General features: G+C 42.3%; 1 protein-coding gene across 2 annotated transcripts; it reads right to left on the bottom strand.

Annotated features, from left to right (window-relative positions):
* Nucleotides 1-5,909: 5,909 nt before the first annotated feature.
* EPCIP (exosomal polycystin 1 interacting protein) lies at nucleotides 5,910-21,526 on the bottom strand. 2 transcript variants are annotated; one of them, XM_082724058.1, is made up of 2 exons: nucleotides 21,263-21,526; nucleotides 5,910-7,761 (listed from the first exon to the last, which is right to left on the bottom strand). In XM_082724058.1, exon 2 carries the CDS (start codon nucleotides 7,694-7,696, stop codon nucleotides 7,037-7,039), a length of 660 nt encoding a protein of 219 aa, XP_082580184.1. In that variant the 5' UTR covers nucleotides 7,697-7,761; nucleotides 21,263-21,526; the 3' UTR covers nucleotides 5,910-7,036. The 2 variants fall into 2 exon arrangements, with proteins under 2 accessions (XP_082580184.1, XP_082580185.1); XM_082724059.1 differs by lacking the exon at nucleotides 21,263-21,526 and adding an exon at nucleotides 8,232-8,317.
* Between the last annotated feature and the right edge of the window lie 813 nt (nucleotides 21,527-22,339).

Here is a 22,339-nt window from a genome sequence, read left to right as displayed (position 1 = left end):
AACCCTGAGGTCATTGTCTTCAGTCCAGTCCTTCTGCATCTCTTCCTATTGGTCAGTGGGGCATTGGGACTCTCTTGCCCTGACTCACCAGAGTGGACCATTAACTTTCCAGAAATTTTGCAAGCTGGTTGTTAAATAGTCATTATTAAAAATTAAATCACAGAAACTTATAATTTATTATATTAAAACACCAAAGATAATCCTCAAAACTCACTACTTCTTCATTATTCTACTGCATTTTATTATTATTTATGCTGTTGAGATTGTTTGTGCCTATTGCATCTGTAGGTAGAAATGCTATCTACTCATGTCCTACTGTGCATCTTTGCTCAACTCTGTTCATGGCTTCTCTTGGTAGCTTTAAATTGGTTATGATGTCAGTGTTTACACCACTAACATTGGAAACACTACACATAACAGGGTTTGATTTGTTGTCTTGTTGAGTGTGTTGGAGAAAATGTTAATAATGCAGGCTAAGCTAAATTTTAAAGTGTATCATTTCAATAGCCTTAGCATTCTGAATAGTCCTCCAAGTTAAGTAAGTATTCCTCCAGTGTTTGAAAAAGATTATTTGATTCAGCAAAGAATTTCCTTACATCATTGACTAGCAAATGCCATTCTCACAAAAATCTTTGTTAATTTTCCTCTTACTCCTAATGTAAATAAAAATACCAGCCAACATTCATGCCGGGAACTATACTCACTCATCAGTCACAATACTGGGTTAGCTTTGGACATAAGAATTTGCCAAGAATCACCTACAGCATTCTTTGGGAATTAATTACATACATACAGTTTATAATAAGGAATACAGTACATTTTGTTATCATTTTGTAAACTATGTGATATACATCAACAAAATTTGTAATAAATTTATGTACATGTACATATGTATCCATGTTTGTTTGTTTGTTTGTTTGTTTTTGAGAGCTGGTGGTGAAACTTTAACCAGCACACCACTGATCAGAGGTGACTAATGTCCAGCCCCAAGCTTAAGGGGACCACTGACACACAGTGTTCCTGAAGTCAACAAACAAACAAAGAGGCAAAATAGTGTGCCAACATTTACAAATTGTGAGATTTCACACAAAACCCTGAAATTCCTAATTTTTTTTTTGAAGGATGAAATCTGGCCCCATTGTATCCTCCCACAGAGACATTCAGCTAGAACTGAGCTGCTGTGGACCCTTCAGGTGGGGTATATACTCTCAGCTTGCCACTATTCCCACTGCCTCCTGCTGTCCCCCACCCTAGCCCTCACCCTCTACTGAGCACCGAGTGCCGTTTTCCCCCATGAATGTTCTGTGGATTTTTCTCTGTTCCTTATTTACCCTCTGTCAGTGCATCCTGAACCACATTTTCAGGCCAGAAATAAATCAGGCAAGTGATTTATTACTAAATTAACTTTCCTTGTCTATTGATTTAAGTCCCATTGTTCTATAATTATTTCTTACAAGAATCACTTACATCTGTAAAAGGGCTTTGAAACTATTCAGAGCCACCAAATGGAAGATAATGCATATTTTTCCCCCTTTTATTTATTTTCAGCATAACAGTATTCATTATTTTTGTAGCACACCCAGTGCTCCATGCAATCCATGCCCTCTCTAATACCCACCACCTGGTTCCCCCAACCTCCCACCCCCCACCACTTCAACCCCTCAGATTGTTTTTCAGAGTCCATAGTCTCTCATGGTTCACCTCCCCTTCCAATTTCCCCCAACTCCCTTCTCCTCTCTAACTCCCCATGTCCTCCATGTTATTTGTTATGCTCCACAAATAAGTGAAACCATATGATAATTGACTCTCTCTGCTTGACTTAGTTCACTCAGCATAATCTCTTCCAGTCCTGTCCATGTTGCCACAAAAGTTGGGTATTCATTCTTTCTGATGGAGGCATAATACTCCATAGTGTATATGGACCACATCCTCCTTATCCATTCTTCACTTATCCTTATCCATTCGCCCGTTGAAGGGCATCTTGATTCTTTCCACAGTTTGGCGACCGTGGCCATTGCTGCTATAAACATTGGGGTACAGATGGCCCTTCTTTTCACTACATCTGTATCTTTGGGGTAAATACCCAGTAGTGCAATTGCTGGCAGGGTCATAGGGAACCTCTATTTTTAATTTCTTGAGGAATCTCCACACTGTTCTCCAAAGAGGCTGCACCAACTTGCATTCCCACCAACAGTGGAAGAGGCTTCCCCTTTCTCCACATCCCCTCCAACACATGTTGTTTCCTGTCTTGCTAATTTTGGCCATTCTAACTGGTGTAAGGTGATATTTCAATGTGGTTTTAATTTGAATCTCCCTGATGGCTAGTGATGATGAACATTTTTTTCATGTGTCTGATAGCCATTTGTATGTCTTCATTGGAGAAGTGTCTGTTCATATCTTCTGCCCATTTTTTGATATGATTATCTGTTTTGTGTGTGTTGAGTTTGAGGAGTTCTTTATAAATCCTGGATATCAACCTTTTGTCTGTACTGCCATTTGCAAATATCTTCTCCCATTCTGTGGGTTGCCTCTTTGTTTTCTTGACTGTTTCCTTTGCTGTGCAGAAGCTTTTGGTTTTGATGAAGTCCCAAAAGTTTATTTTCACTTTTGTTTCCTTTGCTTTGGAGACATATCTTGAAAGAAGTTGCTGTGGCTGGTATCGAAGAGATTACTCCCTATGTTCTCCTCTAGGAGTCTGATGGATTCCTGTCTCATGTTGAGGTCTTTTATCCATTTTGAGTTTATCTTTGTGTACGATGTAAGAGAATGGTCGAGTTTCATTCTTCTGCATATAGCTGTCCAGTTTTCCCAGCACCATTTATTGAAGAAACTGTCTTTTTTTCCACTGTATATTTTTTCCCGTTTTGTCGAAGATTATTTGACCATAGAGTTGAGGGTCCATATCTGGGCTCTCTACTCTGTTCCACTGGTCTATGTGTCTGTTTTTATGCCAGTACCATGCTGTCTTGGTGATCACAGCTTTGTAATAAAGCTTGAAATCAGGTAACGTGATGCCGCCAGTTTTATTTTTGTTTTTCAATATTTCCTTAGCGATTCGGGGTCTCTTCTGATTCCATACAAATTTTTGGATTATTTGCTCCAGCTCTTTGAAGAATACCGGTGGAATTTTGATCGGAATGGCATTAAAAGTATAGATTGCTCTAGGCACTATAGACATTTTAACAATGTTTATTCTTCCAATCCAAGAGCATGGAATGGTCTTCTATCTTTTTGTGTCTTCTTCAATTTCTTTCATGAGTGTTCTGTAGTTCCTCAAGTACAGATCCTTTACCTCTTTGGTTAGGTTTATTCCCAGGTATCTTATGGTTCTTGGTGCTATAGTAAATGGAATTGATTCTCTAATTTCCACTTTCTGTATTTTCATTGTTAGTGTATAAGAAAGCCACTGATTTCTGTACATTGACTTTGTATCCTGCCACGTTACTGAATTGCTATATGAGTTCTAGTAGTTTGGGGGTGGCGTCTTTTGGGTTTTCCATATAAAGAATCATGTCATCTGCGAAGAGAGAGAGCTTTATTTCTTCATTGCCAATTTGGATACCTTTTATTTCTCTTTGTTGTCTGATTGCTGTTGCTAGGACTTCTAATAGTATGTTGAACAAGAGTCCTCATTCTTCTCAAGTGCACATGGAACCTTCTCAAGAATAGACCACATACTGGGTCCCTGCATATTCTCAGATCACAATACTTTGAAACTGGAGCTCAATCACAAGGAAAAGTTCAAAAGGAACTCAAACACCTGGAAGCTAAAAACCACCTTGCTTAAGAATGCTTGGATCAACCAGAAGATCAAAGAAGAACTGAAACAATTCATGGAAACCAATGAGAATGAAGACACTTCGGTCCAAAACCTATGGGATACAGCAAAGGTGGTCCGAAGGGGGAAATACATAGCCATCCAAGCCTCCCTCAAAAAAAAATCGAAAAATCTAGAACACACCAGCTGTCTCTACACCTTAAAGAACTGGAGAATCAACAACAAATCAAACCAACTCCACACATAAGAAGGGAAATAATCAGGATTAGAGCTGAGATCAATGAGGTAGAAACCAGAGATATAGTAGAACGTATCAATGAAACTAGAAGCTGGTTTTTTTTTTTTAAAGAATCAATAAGATCGATAAACCATTGGCCACACTAATCCAAAAGAAAAGAGAGAAAGCCCAAATTAATAAAATTATGAATGAAAAGGGAGAGATCACAACTAACACCAAGGAAGTAGAAACAATAATCAGAAGTTATTATCAACAGTTATATGCCAATAAGCTAAGCAACCTAGAGGAAATGGATGCATTCTTGGAAAACTATAAACTCCCAAAATTGAACTGGGAAGAAATTGACAACCTGAACAGATCGATATCTAGTAACGAGATTGAAACAGTGATCAAAAACCTCCCAAAAAACAAGAGCCCAGGGCCTGACAGATTCTCTGGGGAATTCTACCAAACTTTCAAAGAAGAAATAATACCTATTCTCCTGAAGCTGTTTCAAAAAATTGAAGCAGAAGGAAAACTTCCAGACTCTTTCTATGAAACCAGCAGTACCCTGATCCCCAAACCAGGCAATGACCCTACCAAAAAGGAGAATTTCAGACCAATATCACTGATGAATATGGTGCTAAGATTCTCAACAAGATCCTAGCCAACAGGATCCAACAGCACATTAAAAAGATTATCCACCATGAGCAGGTGGGATTCATCCCTGGGCTACAAGGATGGTTCAACATTCGCAAATCAATCAATGTGATACACAAATTAATATGAGAAGAGAGAAGAACCACATGGTCCTCTCAATTGATGCAGAAAAAGTATTTGACAAAATCCAGCATCTGTTCCTGATTAAAATGCTTCAAAGTATAGGAATAGAGGGAACATTCCTGAACTTCATCAAATCTATCTATGAAAGACCTACAGCAAATATCATCCTCAATGGGAAAAAGCTTGCAGCCTTCCCGTTGAGATCAGGAACATGACAAGGATGCCCACTCTCACCACTCTTGTTCAACATAGTATTAGAACCCTAGCAAGATAATGCATCTTAAGGTACTCATAATTTCTAAATCATTTAATTTTGTACTTTATTAATAAAAATACATTAAAATTCAGTTTTTTGTATTTTCAGTAACTAATGATAGTAAATATATTTATTTTTTGTTCTTTCACTTATATTATTCCTGCTTTCCTTTTTCCAAATCCTTTTTTTCTCTTTGTCTTTTTCTCTCACTTTAAACTTACCTCTCAAATACAATATCAGTAATGAGGTCATTGCATTATTCTATTAAAAGTCATACTTTGGTCTTAATTTTGGCCTGATTTAAACACTGACATTATGGACTAATGCTAATTAGCCTGAATGGCCAAATCCCCCACCAATTAAGCAAATGTCGATATTTCAGGTTATTTCAGTTACCCTATGTTAAGGGTAAGAGAAAAAAGTGTTGAGTGTGATCTGAAATCACCAACCCCAAGACATCCTGTTATTTTATAATAAAATTCTTTCTTACCCTTATGACATTATAAATGCAATTATGTTTCTAGTTCCTTGCACTCTAAGTTTGGACATTTGTATCATAATTGCCATGGATTCTTTACATTGTATCTCAGTGGTAAATTGAGTCTGTGAAGAAAATTTTTCTTGGTACACTAAGATCAGTTTCCTTTTTATTTATTTATTTATTTATTTATTTATTTATTTTTTTAAAGATTTTATTTATTTACTTGAGAGAGAGACAGTGAGAGAGAGCATGAACGAGGAGAAGGTCAGAGAGAGAAGCAGACTCCCCATGGAGCTGGGAGTCCGATGCGGGACTCGATCCCGGGACTCCAGGATCATGACCTGAGCCGAAGGCAGTCGTCCAACCAACTGAGCCACCCAGGCGTCCCTATTTATTTATTTTTAATATGTTGCTTTGGTTCCTTTTGTTGTAATACCTCAGACCACTTTGTATCAATCATGTCAGTTAAACATCCGAATGGACTGAGCCCTAAAAGTTCTTTGGTTAATTTTCTTTTAGTCATATGAGCATCTTTTCCCATAAGAATAACATTATAAATGATTATTAGATTCCCAGGCTAGCCCCTGGTGGTGTTAAATGCAGTTCTAATGGTATTAATCCAAATTCTTATTTCTGGAGCAGGAGGAGGAAGGGGAGAGAGAGGATGAGGAAAATAGGAGAAGAAAGGTGACATTGTATGGTGGGGACAAAGAAGTAGTCAAAGAAAAGAATGAAAGAAAAGGGATGTAAGAGAGAAACTCCCTGCGTTTAGGCCTTGCTCTAAGCAAAATTTTGAGATTTATGTCATTGATTTTTGTGTCCTCTGGTTTTCATTTCTGTATCACATTCCTCTAAGCTTAATGCTCTCATTTGGCCCTAAGGTCCCACCCCAACCTGACCTGTTCCACTCTTAAAACTCCCCTTTCTCAGCGCATATATGCTTGGCAAGTATCGGTCTAAGAGGTATTTGGAAAATATGTTGGAAAATATGAGTCTAGGAGAACCTAATCATTGTGCGGAACTCACAGTCCCAAAACCTGTGAAATCTATCCTTCTCTTCTTGGGGGAATTCCAGTCACTGTATCAAAATGAAGCAGAATAAAAGGAAGGTATTGTTTTGAAGGAAGATGTCTTCCTTGGTGGTCATCCCCAGTGCTCAGTTCCGCTAAGCAGTCCTTGGTGTGTATTGCTTTCTCCATATCTGATCTGACATTTCCCCACAGACCCCCGAGGAGCACAGACCCAGCTGCTCTCAAGACTTTCTGGACACAGATCATTTTGTTTGGTTGGTTGGTTTGGGGTTTTTTGAGTTTTGTTCCTTTTTTGTTTTTTGAAATCACTCCCAAGGTTGAGCAAAGAGTAGAGCAGAGAGGGCTGGTGTATGTGTGGCTCTGTGGTGAATGGGGGCTGGGCAGACAGGTGAAGTTGTAGGTAAGGATGCCCATGGGCTTGTTCCCAGCTTTCTTGTTCAAATTATCCATAGCTTGCCAAAGTTCCTGAAGGCTGGCCTCTGTTACAACGTTAGTAAATGAACGTGACGACATAGCTTTCATTGCTTAAAATTGGGAAGGTTTCAAAGTAAGAAAAGTAAGGAAAATTGTTGGCAATGCTGGCAACGTTTTCAATACTGTATGCTTTTAATGATGATTTCCTGTTGAAAAGCGCCAGATCTAAGAAGGAGATGTACATACATGTTTGCCAGCCTCTGGGGAACCACACGGGCTGCTCTCTGGGTTCCCTTTCCCCACCATTGAGCATGAGCGAGCTCTGCTCTGGTGATAGACACCTGGCCTGGGTGTTGACCCGAAGCCTCTTCAGACCACAGATAGCAAGGTAGTCGGTGGGCAGAGTGTTGGTGCCGCACAGAGAAAGCTTCAGGTCCCGGACCAGCGTGAAGTTCAACAGGAGGCCCAGGGCTGATGCATCTGTGAACCAGATGGTCAGATGGTCACTGTAGCTGGTTTGCTGGAGGGCTAAAGGCAGGACGGTTCTACAGCTGCACATCAAGTTGGCCAGACTGTAGTCACAGTCCTGGACATCTGCAGGGCAGCTGCAGTTCCGGATGGTGTTTTCCTTGGTGAAAATCAGCGTGCTGTTCTTCTGCCCTCCCGTGAAGCAGTGGAGAACAAAGATGCCCAGCGTGCCGACCAGAAGGACCCTGTGCCCAGGAGGTGGTGCCATTCTGATCTCAGCGTGTGCCACCAAGCGTGTGTTTCCCCTTCGTGAGCCAGTTCACTGGAACTCACCTGAAAGGAAAATATGCAGCTTGGTTATCACAGGCTCTCTTTAAAAATGTATAGCTTATGGCCACCTGGCCAGCTCAGTCGGTAGAGCCTGGGACACTTGATCTCGGGCTCCTGAGTTTGAGCCCCACGTTGGGTGCTGAGATGTCTTAAGAGATATGCAATTGATAGAAAAGGAACCCCTGAGATAACCCATGGTAACCTCCTCTCTCTCATAGTTCTATCAAAGGCAGGCAATGCATGGAGCCCAAGTGCAGACACTATCTTTTCTCAGAGCCCCATGAGAGACAGCAGCCAATCTGTTCATCTGAGACATAAGACTCCCTGTGATGTCTGTTGACAGACTAACACACCAACAGCGAGCAAGACAGGGTGCCCGAGATGAGACCCCGGCGTACCCTGCTGTCCGTGGGCAGGGATCTGTAGTGCTTTGACTGTGCACATTCTCCAAACGTCTTTTGTGGACTGAGTACCTGGCAGTCCCTGGAACATGCACATTCCCTCCTCCCCCTCAATATCGGACTTCCTGGAATTCAGGAGACAAACACTTCCGTGTTGGATTCAGCTCCCCAAGTGCTACCTGTTAAACAACATAGCATGAATACCAGTGAAACATTTAGTTAATGATAAACTTTAATTTCTAACTAGACAAGCATGCCCCCCCTCATATTAATCTGTTTATAGATCCATTGATATATTCCTGCTCTCCTACAAATGTAAGTGTTAGAGTAGATTTTAACTGTGTTCATAGACAGTGAAAACGCTAATCACACACCAATTAATCACAACGAACTTGCTTATCTGCTCCTTCCCCGGAACAAATGTTATAAACAGACTTTATCAAATAGCTTAGTGTAGGGCTCCAAAACGAAGCAATATATCAGCAGCGATCAATGATCTAAATAAGGTAGGAGCGTATGCATGGTTTTAGGAGTAATGCCAATGTCCGATCTGGAGGAAAATGCCCTAGTACCTGGCATATAATAGATGCATGGTCTTCTTTTATGGTGAGCTAGGAATGAGACACCCGTTATGAAGTAAGGTGCCAGGTTTTCAGTCTTGTAAAAATAATTTCCCCTGAGTTAGCTGACAGATGACCAAAAGATGCAGGATCAAAGATACCATTCAGTTCTTGTGAACTGACCAATGAGACAATTCAGTTCATCTGCATGTACAAAGCACCATGGGCATGGCAAAATACTTGGAACGAGATCTCTGACTTGGAGAGTCCACGGCTAGTGACAGGACCCCCGCAGGAAGGGCTGAGCAGGGATACACGGGTCGGTCTGAGAGGCTGAATATGTGACAGCAGGAAAGAAGCAAGGCAGACATACACCACTTAGGGTGCAAGCTGAGGCCACAAGGTGGCAAAGCAAGGCAAAGGGAAGTTCAAGAGGGCAAAGCTGAAAATGCTGGGGTCAGGTAGAAGATGGAGAGCACAAGTTCATCAGCTGGTGGCTGGAGTGCAGGGAGACTAACCCGAAGCTCAACCAATAAACCTGAACAGAAGGTAAGACATTAGTTCACAGCCATCACACTTCATTCATTCAGCAAATGTTTACTGGGCATTCACTGGGTGGCAGGCACTTCGCTAGCCCTGGGGACATAGCCCAGAAGACAACAAGCTTCTAGAACTTGTGTTCAAAAGGACTTGATTCTGCTTCCAGGCATACCTATGAGGACCAAAGGGGGAGGGAGAGAAAGCAAAGGCAGGAGTCAGGTAGGGTTCAGCACGGGCCATGTGCCAAGGTCAAGCAGAAGAAATAAAGATAAACAAGACGTACCCTTGCCCTCCAAGAGCTTATAAGCAGAAGAGGAGGACAAATGAGGCTGAACTGAGAAAGATCCTATTGAACATACCAGTGGTTATAGGAACATAGCAGAGAGATAGGTTAAAGTCCATTTGGGGGTCTGAATAAGGTGCTTTATAGTGTTTTGTGTTTATTTTGAAGTTGACACAGGCTTTTCTGAAAGAGTGTATTCATTGGTTCATTTTTTAATAAAAGAAAGGTCTTTGAGAAATGCCTAGAGCCAGAATTCTTCCTGAACACAAGATTTAACAGTTTTAAATAGTTTTAAAATGCGGTGGTTACTACCCCACTTAGTAAGGAGCAGTAACTTATTAATTACAAGATAATTTTAGATGATCAGTTGTCCTAGATTCCACTGAAGGTTTCTAGGTCTTCATGCCCCAGTAACCCTTTTATCCCAGAACTAGGAAAGCTGTCATCAATGTCAATGGCTTGCTCTGATCCCAGCCTGGAGGGGAAAAGGGAGGCAGAAAAGTTTCTACCCATCAGCCTGGAACCTGGTGAGAAAAGTGCCAACTTCATTATTCCAGATGCTGGTACCATTCAGAGACATGCATGGAAAAAGAAAAGAGGTAGGAAGGGAAACGGATGATGATTTCCTGAAATGAGTGGGGCTAGAGATCATAAAAGGGATTTGTGAGCAACCCCCTGTCCCCTGCAGTCAAGGCCCTGGCTGGACCTCAGGGTGACCCCCTCCCTGCTTTTGGATATCAGGGAACTTGAAAGCTGAAACAAGAAGGCCTCCTGATAGGGTACAGAGTGGGACAAATATCCCTGGTAATAATAAGCTTACGGGGTTTCCAAAAAGACGCTGTTGGACATTTTTCTCCTTCGGTTTTATCCTGGGTAAAAAACCACTTGGTGTTTTTAGATTTGTTGAATGTGGATTGTGAACACCCGAGTTTCACTGTGTGTTTATTCATTTGTGGGCAGATTCCAGCCTGGAATTAGGAGAATGGGCACAGATACATCACACTGTCCCTGCCCTTAGCTATGCCCTTGACCATCATGGGGAAAGAAACTGTTTTTCCTCTGGGGGTTGCTCATCTAGTTAGGAGGGAAATAAGGATCTACTGGTGACCATCTTGTCTCCAGAAGGAGTGAGCTTGCCTGACAATGAAGCCAAAACAGAGAACAGGCACGAAATGGAGAGAGATTCCTAAAAACCTTCTAGAGCACTGAAATCAAGCCATGCCTGACATCCTTCCTTGATTTTTGAAATATTTGAACCAGGGTTTTTGTTTTGTTTTGTTTTTCCCACTCAAACCAGTCTGAACTGGATTTCTATAACAAGCAATGAAACGAATACACTGACATTTGGTAAGCTATCTTTTTTTATTCATTCAATAAACCTTTTTTGAGTCCTCGCTGTGTGCTAGCCTCTGTGCAGGAAACCTAGAAGAAAGCCAATAAGATCTCCCTCAAGGGGTTATTCCCTAGTAAAGAGACACTTGAATCGATAATCACAGTATGATGTGACAATCACTATAACAACATTTTGTATAGGGTGTTATGTCTACAACTAACTTTGCCTGGAAATGAAAGGTATCATGATAAGCTTCATGGAAGAGGTAGTATCTGAGGAAAGCAGTAGTTCTCAAGTAAAAAAAGAAGAAAAAAAGTTACCTATGTAATTAGCATAGGGCGATCAGAATTTGGAAAAACCAAAATTAGGACCGAGAGATTGATGGGCTATGGGGATAGTCGTGGGAGAGGGGAGCTGAGGGGTCCTGTAGGGTGGAAACTTCTGACTTGCCCTGACACATTATTTTCTCAGCATCCCAGCTCTTTGTGTGCTCTATCATTAGGATTTGCCTCCTATGTCCCAAGATGATCCCCTTCCCCACCCCCACGATAGGCAGGAGCCTAGCAATGTGACGGGTCTATGCTGTTCTGCTGATGTTGTGCTGGAATTTGCCCATAAATGGAAAACTACATAGTAAAGCTAGGGCAAAGGTTGATTCCTCCCTCATGTTGCAGCATAATGCCATTAAGGAGCCATGGGGGTGGGGAGGGTGTGCTCTGCTCCACGTGGTCATGCAGGGACTCAAGCTTTCCTCCCTAGCTCTTTCCTCTCCCAGGCCTTTGGATCCTCTGTAGGATTTTCCATTCACATTTCATCGGCCAGAACTAGGCATGTAGCACCCCTCTCTGCAAGCAGCTTGGAAATGAAATCCAGCACCGTGCCAAAGGAGGAGAGGACAGTCTGCATATTGGTGGGCACTAGAGATTTCTGACATGCCTAGGTTGTAAGACGTCATATGTGGCTTTATGCAACCATGATCAACAGGTAGTGTCAATCCACCCAAATCTCTCTGGCAAGATACGGAAAACCATGTATGATCATTAAATCTTTGAGCCTTTAAATCACTGAACATGTTGATAAACCAGGGCAATGATTCAGAATCAGTCCTAATATTCATTTTGTATCACCACAGAAGAAATCTCAACGGCAATTAATACCAGCAATTAGCTGCACGAAAGCAAAGATTTCTGAATTGAGCAGATATAGACATCAGTAACTTCAAAACAAATTCCACACAGATTCTTTCTCAGTCTAGGATTACACCCAGTGTTTAGATAATGTTTATCCTTGGCTCCAAAAGGAATGTTTCAAACTTCACTAGTTCTGTTTATAAGAAGATATTACTAGTAAGGAGATAGTGTGTCTGTCGGTGGGAGGATACCATTTGGACCATTTGCTCAAAACAGATTTGAAATGTCTTGAATAATGATGTTTTGAACTCTGTAGTCTCAACACAAAAGAGAAAAAATATTATTGTGGAACATCATAGTGGTATTCCCCACTTCTAACAGCAATTAAAAACTAAGAGTGACTTCAGATTTTTAATTCAGAAATGGGTTAAATTGAAATTAGAAGGGATCTTTTAATTTCAAAGGTGGAAAGGCACTAAGAGAAAAGACTCAGCTGAAGAAGCTGGGGAAAAAAGACCAGACACAAAGGAGATGCTCCAGCAAGAAACAGATGGTCCGAAAGAGAAATCTTCACTGTAGACAGAGGAAGAAAAGGCAGAAGACAGGCACCCCAAGAAATCCACTTTGAAGCCAGAACTTGGAGAGCTAGGCTAGGCTCTTTCACAAATGCAGTTCTCAAAGTGTGTTTCTGCAAAACTCCTTGAAGATTCCAAGGGGGCGAAAATGAGAGAAATTCCAGAAAAGGAGACAATGTAGAATTTGGGGTATATCCCACAAAGAGAGAGCTACACCTTACTATTGAAGTGTATTTCATCAAAAAGCTTCCCACTGTTGCTAACCCCGAGAGCAATAGGATGGCCTCACTTACTCCAGGGGTCTAATGGGTTGCCCCAGGAACTTGGCATGTACTCTGAGAACAAGCAAGGAGCAACTAATTATAGGGCAGGGGGCAATGTGATTGGTGGGTGCTTATTAAAGACACAGAGTAAGTGTTGGCCGGAAAGGCCAGGAAAGTCTCCCAAAAAGGGTGTTATTAGGGCCATGCAGAGAATGGGGTGGGGAGAGGGAAGGGGAAAGGCTGCAGATAGAAGGGTCACTTGAGAAAAACCCCAGAGACTAGAGTGCTTGGCACATCTGGGAGCCCCTGGGGCTGGAGGGAGGGCAGGGCAGGGGTAGACAGGACCTTGCAGCCAGGCTCAGGATTTTAGTCTCCAAACTGGTGTGGCCTTCCTTCTTGTCCTCCTCCTCCTCCTACCTCTTCTCCCTCTCCCCTGCCTTTTTCCTTTCTTCTTCTTCTTCTGTTTTTTTTTTTTTTTTTTTTCAGAATGAAGAGAGGTTTATTTTCCTTTTATTTATTTATTTGAGAGAGAGAGCACTAGAGCGGGGTGAGGGGCAGTTGGAGAAGCAGTCTCCCCGCCCAGCAAGGAGCCTGATGCAGGGCTTGATTCCAGGACCCTGGGATCCCAGGACCAAAAGTGGATGCGTAACTGACTGAGTAACCCAGGCCGCCTCTCTCCAAACCCTGATCCTCACCTCATCAATAAAAACTTTAAAAGCCCCTCCCCAATAGATACAACCTTTCATTTATTAAAAAAAATCATTATAAATATCATATTTATATATCATCTACATTGTAAGCTATACACAGTAGATTTTTTTAAAATTTGAGGTGGAAAATAATGAAAGTTGGAGGACCTTCAGCTCTACCTTGCTAGCCTGGTTTGCACACTCCCTTGGATGCAAATACTCCCTTAGGAGGCCCCTGAAGGAGGCAAAAAGGAGGCGCTGAAAGTTCGTAAGCAGGGCAGACCTCTTTAGTTCCAGGTATGAGGCAGGTCATTTAGGTGCCGGGCACAAATGAAATTGGAGTAGAGACACAGAGAGCACCCTGGATTCTAAGTAAGAGAACATTTTTCTTTTGTATTTTCTTTGAAGGTTTGCCTCTCTCGATTTGCCGACTCCTTCTCCCTCCAGGCTCTCCGGATAAATCTATTTCAGTATCTGGAATCCGGGGGTGCGTGGAGTGGACCAAGAGAGGGGGATTTGGTAGGCAGGGATGAGGACAAAGCTCCTACCCTCCTGCAGGCAGGCAGCCGGGACACCTGCCTGAACTCCTCAGGAGGAACATGTGGTGTAGGAGGCAGGGGGTCCAGAGCGGGAAGCACTGGAAAAGCTTTTGGTTTCCTTCTTAGCATCCTAGCCTGGCTTACCTGGGACTCCACTCCTGAAGATGCCCATTCTGTCCCTGACCGCCCAGAGAAAAGGCAGAGTTCACTGAGTCAGGAGCCCCTTGGTGGGTTCATTAGGCTGGCAGTGAGACCAGCTGCTGGCAATACAAGTGACAGGCAAGATTATGAAGTGGCTACAGCAGCTTTCCCATCCCCAGAATCCCCTTGCTGGGCCTTCCTCTTAATTCCTTGGTCAGGGCTCATCCAGGTGCCTGGTGTTAAAAACCCACTCTGGCGCTCAGGGCGCCTGGGTGGCTCAGTCGTTAAGCGTCTGCCTTCAGCTCAGGTCATGATCCCAGGGTCCTGGGATCGAGCCCTACATCAGGCTTCCTGCTCAGCCGGAAGCCTGCTTCTCCCTCTCCCACTCCCTCTGCTTCTGTTCCCTCTTTCATCATGTCTCTCTCTGCCAAATAAATAAATAAAAATCTTAAAAAAAAAAAACCCCACTCTCATACAAGGCTCTAATGGCACATGGCTAAGCCTTCATTTAAATAAACACATTCTCGCTCAAGGTATTTGCACTTTAAGCCTTATTCCTATGTGTCCCTTGTTAGAGAGAAGGCGAGGATTAAATAAGAAATAGGGGAGAAGTGTGGGATGGAGACTCCTCTCGAGGACCCTAGAACCAAGAGATCTCCTGTTCTCAGGTCCAGGGCAACTCATCCGTAGCTGAGCAATCACCCTTCCCAGGCAGGTCAAGGAGGAGGTGCCGGCTCCCCTGTATTATGTGGACGAGATGCTCATGAGAACCCTTTAGGTGCAGGACCTTGAGAAGCTCTTTGAGAAAAAAGATCTTGGGCATTTTTCTTTTCTTTGGCTCTGACCCACAAAAGCACTGCGGGAGGCAGGTTACAGATAAAACACTATGAAAGATGATATTAAAGAAAGGAGTGATAGCTTTGATGTTGACTATTTCAAAGTTTGCAATGTTGAAAGTCACATTGATTTGGATCTCTCCTTAAAGTTTTCTTAACTGTGATAAGTGTTGTCTTTTCTTTCTTCTTCACATTCCACAATAGCACACCCCTATCCCTGGTATGAGCCACTGAATGTTCACATGCCCTCCCAAGAGTCTGCCTCTGGAGATACCGCTTTGGGCAGTCTCTGTTGGTGAAAGCCACTTCCCTGTCATTGAGCATGACATGGTTCATTGTGAGAGGCACAAAGCTGACTTCAATGTGATTCGGAGATGATTGGGATCTCGTTGGATTTATAGAGTAGGAGCTAAATGGTTTGCTGTCATCTGCTTTATTTCCTCATCCAGAAAATGAGGAACTCAAAGTTCATGTCTCCATGAGATGACATTTAGACAAAATTAGCCTCAAGCATGCAATTAGGATCTCAAGAGGACACAATTTAAAGTATTTTTGTGATGGTTCCTGTTCAACTCACTGTACAGGGAGTACACTGTGAGCCATCCAGAAATGACTTTCTGAGCCATTTCTCTCAATATGACATGGGGGTGATAATTCCTATCACACTAGGATACAATACGAGTAGAGAAGGATGCATGTGGAAATATATATAGTCTATTAGTGCTACTCATGAGTACTGCTAACTACTAGTAGGTATACTATGATATACATAGTATTATTAGCTATGATATTTTGTAAAGTCAGAATTATAATGATAGAGGGATATATTAGCATGCTCTGTCCAGGCATCCCAAAGTCACCCCAAAGAAATAGAAAGTTACTGGTTCATTCAATGCACTCCTTACATCAAAAATTCGAATAAAGAATAGATTCAACATAAAGCAAAAATGCTTCTTTGCACCTTTTTTCTTGTAACAAACAACTCTGATTTACAACCATTCCTCTGTAATTCTGGGGAATGGGAAGCCTCAACATTCTTAGTGAAATAATCTGGTAAATGGAAATAAGTGTCCATTTCCCATTTCTACTAATTCTACACATTCTAACTTAAATGTGCGTAAAATGTTTAAAGGAGCCGTAGGGTATAGACAATGATCAAAACACGCTCTTCCTGGTCTCTTCTTACCCCTGCTAGATACTGTGGGGGGCCGGGGGAGGCGGTGGGAAGGGTGAATAAGAGCCACTGGAGGTACATGTCCTAATCCCTAGTACCTGTAAATGCTGTTTGTAGAGCAAGAGGCACTTTGCAGAGCAGATGAAGTTAACGACCTTGAGATGGGGAGATCCAGGAGTATCTGGGAGAGCCCTGCGTCATCACAAGGGTCTTCTAAGAGGAAAATAGGAGGAGACAGAAAGAAAAAAGGTAATGTGACCATAGAAGTAGGGATCAGAGTGATATGGCTATAAGCAGAGGAACGCCAGCCCAGCCACTTCCAGATGCTGGAAGACACAAGGAACGGATTCTCCCCTGGAGCTCCAGAAGGAATCAGCCATATTGACACATTGACTTTAGCACAGACTCGTTTTGGACTTTGACTTCCAGAAATGGAAGAGAATGAATTTCTTTTGTTTTAAGTCACCGCGTTTGTAGACACGTGTTATGTAGTAATAGGAAGCTAAGACAGAGGTTTAAGGAAGCGACAAAACACCCTTCAGACCAAATGCACAGGTAACTCTGTTTACAGCCCTGCAGCACTTGCTAGGTATTTCTCATGTCTTACTCCTCTCACTAGCCTGGATTACTGACAAGTTTGGGGGGTAACTAGATCTTCAGCTCCATTACTTGTTTTCAGAAATACCAGGCTCAAAACTGTCCAGAGTAGTCATGCTGAATTGGACCCAGCCCAGCCTAAACAGATGCATCTGGAGCCGTCTCATGAATTCAGAGGGGGGCCTGTAGCCAGCGGTTATTTGCATGTGTGGAACTGTCAAGGAAGAAAGAAGGAAGCGTGAAGATGATGTGTGAAGGCCTCGGGCAGGGATGAGTGGAGGGACAGGATGGCACCTGTCTCTTCTCAGCCCAGACTAATTAATGCCTTGGGCTGAGTCCAGTGGAGCTGCAGGCAGAGGCTGCCTGGACTTCTCTCAAGAACTCTGAGAGGTGGGGCACAAATGGTCCCTCTCTGGGTGACAAAGTGGGACAGTGACCTGGGGACAGAGCCATTCTCCCCACTTCTGCACTGAATGCAGGACAGCTCCAGCACAATGAGGAAGGAGGAGCAGGCAGCACCATTTGGCCCTTCCAGGAGGACAGACTGGGGATGTCCCTGGTCACTGCTCTCCTATGCCTGTGGGTGCCCCTGGAAGCCATTGAGTGACATCTGCAAAAATCCCAAAGCCAACCTCTTTGGCTTTGCCATTGAGGACCATTTAGGTTTGCAGTTGCCTTGGAACTTTCCTGTAACTGTTGGGGACACAAAGCAAAACACACTCACTTGGAACGGGGACCAGGAGCCCCAAGTCAGGGCCCCAGATCCCTGTCCTTCCACCTCCCTAACCCATCCACCCAGGCCTTCCAGGAAGAGTGAGCAGAGTTAGGAGATATTGATCTCACAGATATTTGTGAGCTTTAGAAGCCATCGCCCTAATTGCTCTCAGTTGAGGGACTCTAATAGCCCACATCGCAGACCTCCCCACAACTGAACACCGAAGCATCTAGTTTTGTAAAACTAGCCTGGAACAGCTTTACTCCAATTACTGGGCCTGTATTACATGAGTGTGAGGTTGCCAAGGAAAATGAGTCAGAGTAATCCCTTTGCTAAGAGATGAGAGGAAAAAAAAAAAAAAGAAAAAAGTCTTGTAAACCTTTACTGTTTTAATTACCTGCTTCCAGAACAATAAAAAGGGAGTAAGATCTTCTGCCTAGTGTTGTACATTATTATGGCTCCATAAAGTATGTTGAACTATATCCCCACAATGTAAGACTTAAGCTTTTTCCTTTCATTTGTATTCAACTATTCCAACGATTCGATTTTAGAAGAGTTAAGAATTAAATTTTCTTTTAGTGGTTTTAGTTCAAATATTGGGACCAAAAGCAATTTAAACCTTGCTGCTTTCTTTAAAAAAAAAAAAAAGAAAGAAAGAAAAAGATTTATTTATTTTAGGAGAGAGAGAGAGAATCCTAAGCTGACTGTGCTGAGTGTGGAGCTGGATGCAGGACTTGATCCCATGACCCTGAGATCACGACCGGAACAGAAAACTAGAGTCAGCCACTCAACCGACTGAGCCACCCAGGCGCCCCAAACCTTGCTGCTTTCTTGAAGACTTGTGTCTTTAAATGCCTCCTGGGAATGATGACTAAAGGTAATGTGTAATTCTGGAACAGAAATAGGACATTCTAAGGAAATCTGAATAAAATGTGGACATTAGTTAATAATAATAATGTACTGATATCTGTTCATTAATGGTGACAAGTGTATGTAGCATACATACGTGAGACGTAATGATAGGGGAGACGGAATGTGGGTCCAGTGGGAGTCTCTGTGTCATCTGCACAATTTTTCTAACACTAAAATAACCCTAAAGTAAGTGGGGGGTTTTTGCTTTTGTACAACCATTCTTTTGTTGACTGCATGTTAACCTATGGACTTCAATATCGTCTGTATGCTGATGGTGAACCTGCTCCCACACTCTTCCCTGAGCTTCATGCTTGTGTATCTAGCATCTTACTTGATAGCTCAACTTGACAGAATATCCAAAGCACCTCAAACCTAATTGGCCATATACACAACTCTTGATTCCCACGAGAGTTTGGTCTGCTGGGTAGAGAAGACATGTTATTGTATCAACATTTTATTGCATCGACACAGCTCCTCAGCCCTGTGTTCCCAGGATTAACCCAGCTAAATATAGAAACACCGATAACAGAGAATGTACTTCCAAATAAGAGGTGTGGGAGATACGTGGTATTGAAAGTTGACTGAAATTAGGAACTATGCATATGCTTTATGGATTAATAATAACAGTTAATGAGTGCTTCTTTGTCCCAGGTACTCTTCAAAATACTTTTACATGTTTTATATCATTTAATCCTTGCAGTCACAGTAAAGGTAGATATTTTGAGCCCATTTTTAATATCAGAAGATGGAGAAATACAGAGGCTAAATAGCTTTCCCAAGGTCACAGAGCCTGAAAGACAGGGCTAAGATTTGAACTCAGGCAGCCAAGTATGTTCTAGGGAGTCGTGGTGGAAATTATAATGTTATTTTCCAGTCCAGACTCATGTTCCTACTCTAATACCTCACATTCTATCACTAGATTCTGTGCCCTTTAACATAAAGGGTGTATAGCAAACTCATGTTAGAGGCATAGGAAACAAAATGAATGAAATGAGTTCCAGTAGACATAAACATTTTGGGAACATTTTTTTAAATGAATGTTTAGGGGTGCCTGAGTGGCTCAGTCGGCTAAGGGTCTGCCTTTGACTCAGGTCATGATCCTAGGACCATGGGATCAGCCCCACGCAGGGCTTCCTTCCGTGGGGAATCTGCTTCTGCCTGTCCCACTGCTGCTCCCCCTGCTTGTGCGCTCAAGTGCTTTCTCTCTGTCAGATAAATAAGTAAAATCTTAATAAAAACAAAAGAATATTTAGAAATTAGATTTAAAAATAAGGACATCAGTTGAATGCTGCTTCTGCATGTAGGACGCAGATTAACTCAGAGAGTGAGCCAATGGGAAGGCTTAACTAAAATATGTAGCTACTGCCTTCTCTCTTTGACACATGGCGTTATGAGAAATTGTTCCCCAATGACTGCGAACTTCTCAAGACTTGCCTTTGAATGACTTGGTCTATGCTCAGCTGATCAGAACACTGGGGTTCAGACCCGCCAGCATGGCACATACACCCAGGTCTGTGCTCTCGATCATATACCCATGAGCCGTGTGGCTTATCTGTTCTCCCCACTAACACAGAGACGTGATCTACTGGACACTGAATTTATGAGACCGACGCCTTACCACTTGGCCACCGCGCCTGCATGGACACTGAATTTAAAAAGTTGATTGTGTACTAGCTTTAAGCAATACAAACACTGGTATGGAAGAGAAAATTGGGAAATCCAAGTCAGCTGTGAAAAAGCACTCTTTTCCATAAATACTTTATTGAACCTATTATTTTCAGAAAATACCGTTTCTGTAAAAAAATTTTTTTAATGGAAGTATCTTTTTTTTCAAACATATTGCATTATTTGGGCCAAAAATAAAAGTTAAAAACTTCCCAAAGATCCCTGTTTTCATTAAAAAACTTTTCAAACACACGAGGCTGGATATTTTTGGTAGTTTTTAAAGACAGGTTTTTACAGAGTATTATGTATAACTCTTCTGAAACATTTCCTCTACTCAGTTCATGCCAACACACTTACTGCTAAAAAAAAACTGTTAAAAAGCATGCTTATTAAACAATAACATTTATGCAGAACTGTGTAAGGACTCCTAGTTTTGACTAAAAAATCCCCGTGCTCTTGCCTTTGACTATAGTACTTATCGTATTTTTTCACTTTTAAATAAAGGGACATATTTTTTACCAAGTTAACCAATCCATGAGTAATGCTCATCTAAGCATTCTTCTTCTCTTTCCATGTTTTCCATTGAGCAGTGTGTAAAAAAGCAATAAATGTAATGCTGTTAGATAAAAACAGAGCAAAGAAACAGTATCAGCTGATGTTTTGAAAGTTCCCAGTTTTCTGTGGGATCACGATAAGGCAAAGAGGTCATCTCTTGTGTGTAATTACAACTTTGCATTGAAGATGGACTGGGAAATAGAGCCAAATATTTTAAATAGAAACAAGCCCAGGTTCCACGGAGATATCTTTTGTATAATATTAGCCTACGTGAGTTTATCTGCTTAGAGACTAAATGAGAAGACCATTTCACTCTTTGCTGAAGACACTGAAAACATTTCCTTTTAAAGGCAGAATCTCAGTAAAGAACAATTCATGTGCCTAGAAGCCTAAACAAAATCGTTTCATGGTGAAAGTCACCCGTTAAGTGTACATTTTGTTCAGGAAATGTAATTTCTGTGAGAAGAAGGGGCGCCCACCGTGGCTGTTCACGTGGTCGCAGAACTTGCCTGCCAGCCAGCAGAAATTCTGAAGCTACGAAAAACTGTCTGCCCGGCTAGGCATGCTTTTCAAAAAAGAACAGACAAAGTACTTACATCTCAGAGTTCTACCGTGAGGCTCACTTTTCCACTTTGCAGACCTCTGCCTGATTCTTCACTCCCGCTTGACAGCTGTTTTAATCTGCAAGGCAGGAGGGAACGTGTGGTCTTGCACTGGCTGTTCTTTCCCGTTTTCAGAGGGCCAGTGGCCCTGGTCGTTCTCATGGTAACCAGGAGGAAGCTGCCGGCCCACCAGCTTCATTAACCACAAAGCAGGACAGAACCTGCCTTGGTGAGTGCTGGCCACTCTGAGGGTTGGACAATGGAAAGTTTCCAGAAGAAACTAGGCAGGGTGCTGCTGTATGCCTACCCTGAAGGGCTGACAGTAGTGGGAGAAGTTCTACTTTAGCAGGAAATGGAATGGGCTAAGTTTAGAGCATAGATTCCTAGATGCTTTTGTTTTCATGGTTTGTTTCATTCTTTTGGGCTTGAGGGATTGTTATGTATGTAGATGCTTGAACTAGGGGGAAAACCCTCTTGTGGTTGTTTCAAAGAGCAGATGAACACATTTCAACTCCAAAGGTGTTGTCCTGTTCTCTCTCTCTCAATTTTTTCAAGCACTTTTAAAAATGTTTAGAGCCGGGACGCCTGGGTGGCTCAGTTGGTTAAGCAGCTGCCTTCTGCTCAGGTCATGATCCCAGCGTCCTGGGATTGAGTCCCACATCGGGCTCCTTGCTCAGCCGGGAGCCTGCTTCTCCCTCTGCCTCTGCCTGCCACTCTGTCTGCCTGTGCTTGCTCTCTCCCCCTCTCTCCCTCTGATAAATAAATAAAATCTTAAAAAAAATGTTTAGAGTCACAAAGCAAATAAACATGTAAGAAATATTCTGTGTACCTTAATTGATGAAGGGTCAGTAAATACTGGAGAAATCAGGTGGTGGTGATAGAGGAAAGTCTCACTAATTAAAAACACTAGGGAAAATCAGTTGATTTGTGTTACCCTGATATAGATTATCCACTATTTTAACAAAGAGAGTCCCTCTTGAATGAATTAGGGAAGTTCATTCTGTTTATTTATTATTCACCTAGGGAACCCTTACCACATGCGTGTGCTGTGCCAAGAGCTGTAAGGGACAA

The sequence above is a fragment of the Mustela nivalis genome (assembly GCF_964662115.1).
Source record: "Mustela nivalis genome assembly, chromosome: 1".
NCBI lineage: Eukaryota > Metazoa > Chordata > Mammalia > Carnivora > Mustelidae > Mustela > Mustela nivalis.
This window is presented reverse-complemented; position numbering and strand designations above follow the sequence as displayed.